The following is a 7,558-nucleotide window of genomic DNA, read 5'->3' as shown; positions in this document are numbered from 1 at the left end:
TTCCTCCCCATGTTTTTAGGATTTAGCATTTACATATTAGAGAAAACATTTGGCCTTTGATTTGGGGGGTTTTGCTTTCTTCACTGAAGATGATATTCTCCAAGTCCACCCATATATCAGCAAATTTCTTGATTTCATTCTTCTTTTAAGCTAAGTAATACTCCATTGAATATATACTTCACATTTTCTTTATCGATTCATCTATTTAAAGACACCTAGGTTGGTTCCATAGTTTAGCTACAATAAATTGAGTTATATAAACATTGACATGGCTGCATCACCATAGCATGCTGATTTTACATTCTTTTGCTTTTGAAAAAAAGTGCAATGGCTGGGTGAAATGATGATTTCATTCAGAGTATTCTGAAGCATCTCCATAGTGCTATCCAAAGTTATTGGACCAATTTGCAGTTCCACCACCAATGCATGCATGTGCATTTTCCCCCACATCCTTGTCAACAGTTATGGTTGCCTGTATTCTTCATTATTGCCATTCTGAATGAAGTGAGATAAAATTTTAGGGTAGTTTTTATTTGCATTACTCTAATTGCTAAAGATGTTGAACCTTATCATTGTATTTATTTTTCTGTGAAATCAAACTAATTACTGAATACCTGTCATTAAAATCATTCTTAAATTCCCTGAACACGTCATAAAAGCAATGCATTATAAACATCAAATAAGGAATTCATATGTTCCATGATTAAATAGGAAGTAGAGACTACACAATTTTAAATCGAAAACCATGTATTTTGATGAAATTAGTTCAGTGTACCTCAAAGAGGCTTTTTAAGATATTTGAAAGAAAAGAGGTTCAGGACTAATCACACACAAACCTGGGATAAGAAGCAGGTTTATTGTAAAGAGCTACAAGTCTTCTCTGCAGAAAAAGAGAGAGAGCAGCAGTAAGGAGGGAGAGAAACCTCAACTCCCCCTTGAGTGTTACATTTTATAGGCTAGAATCATGGTCATGCAATAATGGTAGCTTTGATCTTTATTGATATAGTAAGCATCTTTGCTGATATAGTAAGCAAGTTTGTTACGTGGGGAAAAAAAGGGCAGTTTTTCTCTCTCAAGAAGAACAGGAAAACTGGCATGTCTGTTTTATCTTCTCAAGGAGAGAGCAGGGAAACCAATATGTCCCCATCTCAGGGACTGGTAAATTTTCTCCTATCTATCAATGAGAGAACAAGGAGAGACCAGCACATCTAAAGACTGGAAGATTTTATCTTTGGATACATTCTATTTCTTGGAAATAAAAACAGTATTCATGTAGTAGGGGTGTCTAAAAGAAATATGGCTGCAATTATGCTAACAATATTTGAGGTTTATGGTATAGAGGTAATTCATAAAAATAATTTTTAAATTCTCTTAGCTAAATGAGCCTCTTTTTTTCTAAAGAGAGGCATAAGCAAACACATTCATTTTCACACACAAACACACAAATACACAAATAATTAAAACTCTCATGGTATTAAGCCCTAAAATATACTATTGATTGAAAAATTTGCATATTCAAGTCAATTTCAATCAAAACCAAAGTTTCTCAGATAAAGAAGTATCAACGAAATAGCCAAAATTACAGAATAAAAATTTTATTAGTAATTGAAGATTTAAAAATCTGGCGTTAATGTTGTCTTCCTATATATTCCCTATACCCATATTCATTTGCCAGGAGATACAAAAAAGAAATAATTTAACTACAATTTAGTAAATTAATGGTCACAATGTAACTGGAAGTGTAATTACACTACTGGAAAAGATTCAGAGCAATGTCCCACTATTTACAAAATAGTATCCTTTTTTATCTGTTATCGACAAAATTTAGAAAAACTTAATTCAATACATGATAATGTTAAAATCATTGAGAAATGTTCACTGTTGTATAGTATCAACTACAGAAAAAAATAATAGCTGAATATATGACTCAGTGGCAGAGAGTTTCCCTAGCATGGAGTAGCCCTGGTTTCAATCTCCTCCACCACCACAACAAAAAGTCAGATTAAAAATTTTCTGTGGCTGGTGATGTGGCTCAAGCAGTAGCACGCTTGCCTGGCATGTGCAGGGTGCTGGATTCAATCCTCAGCACCACATAAAAATGAAAAAAAAAATGTTATGTCCCCCGAGAACTTAAAAAATATATATTAAAAAATTCTCTATCTTTAACAAAATTTTTCATTAATGATACCTATACTATTGATAATATTACCTAGAGAAAAACTACATTTTTATCTAGTTTTCAAGACTTGAGTGTATTTTTTAATTTGTTTTATAATTTGATATTTGTTACACTCAAATATCTTTTCAAGACTGAGCTATCTGCACTATTCTTATATGTATTTCCTTCACATCAATTAAAAATCTTATTAAATTTTAAGCAACCATTAAGAAGTCCCTATAAATTCAGAAATTTTCTCAGATAATTCTAATATTCAAGAAATATATGGACCATAAAGATGTAACTCTAGTTCTCATATGTGAACGTTTTTCTCAATACAACATATTTTGCTGCAATTTAAGTTATGCATGTTACAGGATTATCTACAGATAATATATGATTTAATATTGGATAGAGTATGATTTTTTAAATTTGAATAAAGTTCTGATATAGTTTTGGCAAGTATGGAGCTTCTTTTTAATTCTAAATCTTTGGAGATTTGCAAGGTATGAACTTTCATTAAAAACTTTATCACATTCTGTACATTTGTAGGGATTAAGCACTACTGTAATATCCTTGAAATTTTAAAAATGTTGGGCTTTGATTAAAAACTTTGCCATTTTTTTGTTTTGCAATTTGAATTCATCTTTCAGTATAAATTTTCTAGTGATTAATAAGGCATGATAACACAATAAGTGATTTTTACATTATTCAGAGTTGTAAAGATTCTCTCAAGTATAAATCCTCTCATGCATAATAACACTTGAATTATAATAAAAACCTTTGCCATATTCTTTACATTTGCATTACCTTTCCCATATAAGTATGACTTCCCTGGTGTTGGGTAAGGCCTTCTCTTCCAATAAAAGCTTTACCATATTCTTTACATTTTTTTTGGCTCTTTCCAGTATGGATTCCCTGGTGTCTATTAAGGTTTGATCTTACATGAAAAGCTTTGCCACATTCTTTACATTTGTATGGTTTCTCTCCAGTATGAATTCTCTGGTGTTGAGTAAGGCATGATCTTTGATTAAAAGCTTTGCCACAATCTTTACATTTGTATGGTTTCTCTGCACTATGCAATCTCTGGTGCACAATAAGGTTTTTCCTAACAGTAAAAGCTTTGCCACATTCTTTACATATGTATGGTTTCTCTCCAGTGTGAGATCTTTTGTGAACGTTAAGGCTGGACAGAACAGTAAATGCTTTGCCACATTCTTTACATTTGTATTGTTTCTCTGCAGTATGCAATCTCTGGTGCACAATAAGGCTTTGCCTAACAGTAAAAGCCTTGCCACATTCTTTACAGATGTATGGTTTCTCTCCAATGTGAGTTCTCTTGTGATCATTAAGTCTGTATGGAACAGTAAAAGCTTTGCCACATTCTTTACATTTGTATGGTTTCTCTCCCGTGTGAGATCTTTTGTGAACATTAAGGCTAGACAGAAAAGTAAATGCTTTGCCACATTCTTTACATTTGTATGGTTTCTCTCCAGTATGAATTCTCTGGTGTTGAGTAAGGCATTATCTTTGATTAAAAGCTTTGCCACAATCTTTACATTTGTATGGTTTCTCTGCACTATGCAATCTCTGGTGCACAATAAGGTTTTTCCTAACAGTAAAAGCTTTGCCACATTCTTTACATATGTATGGTTTCTCTCCAGTGTGAGATCTTTTGTGAACATTAAGGCTGGACAGAACAGTAAATGCTTTGCCACATTCTTTACATTTGTATTGTTTCTCTGCAGTATGCAATCTCTGGTGCACAATAAGGCTTTGCCTAACAGTAAAAGCCTTGCCACATTCTTTACAGATGTATGGTTTCTCTCCAGTGTGAGTTCTCTTGTGAACATTAAGTCTGTATGGAACAGTAAAAGCTTTGCCACATTCTTTACATTTGTATGGTTTCTCTCCAGTGTGAATTCTCTTGTGAATAGTAAGGCTTTTAGGAACAGTAAAAGCTTTGCCACATTCTATACATTTATATGGTTTCTCTCCAGTATGAATTCTCTGGTGTTGAGTAAAGTGTGATCTTTGATGAAAAGCTTTGCCACATTCTTTACATTTGTATGGTTTCTCTGCAGTGTGAATTCTCTCGTGTTGAATAATATGTGATCTTTGATTAAAAGCTTTGCTACATTCTTTACAGTTGTATGGTTTCTCTACAGTAAATTTTTTTTGTTGTTTAGTAATACTTGTAGTTTTAATAAAAGCTGCTTCATTATCCTTATATTTGTATTTATTTTCTTGAATATGAGAACTTGAATTAATAAATTTTGAGCATGAATTAAAAACATTCTCGCTTTTATCTTTATAAAGCTTCTTTAAATGATCACGAAGATGTTTCCTTTCCTTAATCAATTTTTGCAAAAAAATATTTTATTTTCTGCTCTCCTGAGAATTCTTGGTTTTGATGAGAAGACATACCCACAAACTCCTGGTTTCTATAGACCTCTAACATCACATCACCATATAAAGTCTACTGATCTGGGTCCAAGCATTTCCACTCCTCTTCAGAAAAATCAATGATCACATCCCTGAATGTCAATGGTTCCATTTCCTGGCTTTCAGGATTCTCAGCGTTCTCCTGTGATTTGTTTTCAGCTTCTGTGTAGCACAGAAACCTGGGCTCCTTATCCAAGATGGAAAGCCTACAAAAACATTGAAAGGATCTCGACTCCCTTTGACTTGCTCCATTTTCTTCCATAGCACGTATTCCTTTCTAATATATTAGACATCACTTATTAATTTTTTCTGTGTTATCCTGTGTAATTTTCCCCTTTCTCTGCACTATAAAACAAAGCCAGACTCCTTTTTAAATGATTATTTATAAGTGCATTCATTATATTTATGCATTATAATTGAGTTCATTTTTGCATAATCATACATGCATAAAATTTAATTTACAACATTTCAGTCCCAGAGCCCCCCCTGCCTGCCCTTTTCCTCCCTCCCTCCCTCCCTCCCTTCCTTCCTCCTCTTGTTTCCTTTCCTCTACTTTATTGGTGTTGCTTCCACCCATTTCTTTATTTTTAATTGGTACTCTATAGATACATATAAAGGTGGAATTCACAGTGGTATGTTTATACATGCACATAGTATGATTTTGTCAAGTTCATTCAGTTTTCTCTCCTTTCCTCTCCATCCTTCCCCTCAACCTCCTTATTCTACTCCCCTCTTCTATCGTTGTGATATCTGACCCCCACCTTTCCCCTTACTTTGTTCTAGTTTGCACACATGAGACAAAACACTTGACCCTTGATTTTCTGAATCTGGATTCCTTATTTTTCTTATGAGTAGGATAGCTGGGTCATATGATGGTTCCATTCCTAGTCTTCTGAGGAACCTCCATACTGATTTTTCAGGATGACTATACTAATTTGCAGTCCCACCACAATGTATGAGTATACCTCTTCCCCCAAATCCTGGAAAGGCAGGATTCTTTACTTTTGTTTATCCATGGTTCCTTTGACTGGAAAAATAACAAATATTGTGTGGGCACTAATTAAGTAGTGTTTGCTTAGATAAAGCATGGACATTGGTGGAATCATGTAAAGGAAGATGTATTTCTGTATGTTGAAGCATAGGTACACATACTTTAAAACCCAGCAATGAAATCTAAAGGAGATCTATTGTTTTTAATTTGTTCAGTATCCCTCTTTCAGAGAGAATTTTTTTTTCTGACTAACCCAACGCAGGGCAGTGAATTACAGGAACTTATCACCTTGACCACCGGTTCAGGCTTGCAACCCCAATGAAACAAATAATTTTCTCTCACCTAGGATTTAAAATTTGGAGAAGAAACAGAAAGAATTGGAAATCATCCAGTGAATTCCCCAAAGAAATAATTAACAAGATTCTATAGCTGAGATATTTTTGCAGTGGATCTGTTTCTGTTACCATCAATTCTGAAGCTGTTTTTCAAGTACAGTAGCTTTCCAGAAACCTTCCAAAAAGTATCCTAGTTTGCTTACATAAATTCAACATGTTTAGTGTCAAGGACTATAAAGAGTGTGAGGTTTTTACATTTGTTGCAAGTTGAGAAATTGTTCTGCTACCAGTTCATGCACGTTGGTAGAAGTCTCTAGAGCCAAAGTCAAAGGATGGTTTATTTCTTATAGTTAATTGCAGTATCCAGAGTGTCAAAATTTGGGTTGAGTCTCAACTCCTCAAGGGAAACATGAAAAGTTCTGAGTGACACTTGTAAATCCAGTCGTGTGTGCTCAGGAGAGGCACACAGAGAGTGAGTGGCCATGACAACCTGAAGAGTTCCCTGAATGTGAGACAGGCTTCTTCCGGATTCTCGTCTCCTGATCTCCCTTTTCTCACAACATTTTCTTTTAAACACTTATACCTGTAAATTCTTTCTCATCTTTAAAAAGATGCAAATGTCTCTGAAAACCATTTGTTAATTTTAAAATTAAAGGAGTCTTCCTCAAACACCTGGGAGCCATCCCTTTGAAATGTCACCATTGAGGAAGATAGTACTTTTATCTCTCTGCCAGGTTAGGATCCTAACTTGCAGTGAAAGGCTTGCTACCAGTTACAAAGCTGCATTCTATCATGAAGATATCAAAAAATTTTTTTTTCCTTTCTATAAAGTCATTTGGTAAAGACAAATGGCTTCACGTCTTTCAGTACTTTCCTACGGGCTTACCCTAGCCTTTAAAGACTTTTTGAGCTGTGCTTGTTGGTACATACATATGATCTCAGTGACTCAGGAGACTGAGGCAGAAGGATTTCAAGTTTAAGGCCAGCCTGGGAAACTCAGTGAGACCCTGCCTCAAAAAAGAGAATAAAAAGGTCTGAGGATGTAGCTCAGTGGTATAGCATTCCTGGGTTCAATCCCCTGTGCTGGGGGGTGGGGGGGGAGGAAGAAAGGAAGGAAGGAGAGAAGGAAGAATGAAAGGAAAGAAGAAACTTTCTAACCTTTGTTTGGATGGAATTGCCTGGTTCAGACAGTTCTGCCTTTCCTCTATTGTAATACCTTTAAATAAAGCCTCCCTTTTCTGTTTAACATTGTCTAGCACAATTTTTGCTTCCACACAGGCAGTCTTAAGAGTTAATAAGGACCATAAGCACAACTGTCTCTGTAAAGACAATTTCTCTTTTTTTCTAATCCTGATCATCATAGAAACACTAAAGAGGATATTCTGGAACAAAGGTGCCTCTTCTCCCCAGGTGAGCAGAAAAGCGAAAGACCCATGGAGAATTGTCTCCCAACAGTTTGTTCTGTACCTTGTAACCAAGGAAGCCTAACATCTTTTGTGAAAAAATATTTTTCTATTATATTATTAAAAGTAACTATTTTTTATTGCCTTTGGAGAAGCAGATTTATCTAGATAAAAAGCTCTACAAAGAGTATTTTTGATTTTGAATACAAGATGGTTCAAGGTTTTC

At 34.7% G+C, this 7,558-nt stretch overlaps 1 protein-coding gene across 1 annotated transcript; it reads right to left on the bottom strand.

The window, feature by feature from the left end:
* Positions 1–2,953: 2,953 nt before the first annotated feature.
* Positions 2,954–4,865, bottom strand: LOC143404200 (uncharacterized). Its single transcript, XM_076862482.1, is given in 3 exon segments — positions 2,954–3,385; positions 3,470–4,418; positions 4,642–4,865. Coding segments are annotated over 3 exon segments (1,605 nt in total).
* Between the last annotated feature and the right edge of the window lie 2,693 nt (positions 4,866–7,558).

This window comes from Callospermophilus lateralis, chromosome 7 (genome assembly GCF_048772815.1).
Source record: "Callospermophilus lateralis isolate mCalLat2 chromosome 7, mCalLat2.hap1, whole genome shotgun sequence".
In the NCBI taxonomy this organism is placed as follows: domain Eukaryota; kingdom Metazoa; phylum Chordata; class Mammalia; order Rodentia; family Sciuridae; genus Callospermophilus; species Callospermophilus lateralis.
The sequence above is the reverse complement of the archived record's forward strand: the minus strand, read 5'-3'. Positions and strand labels throughout refer to the sequence as shown.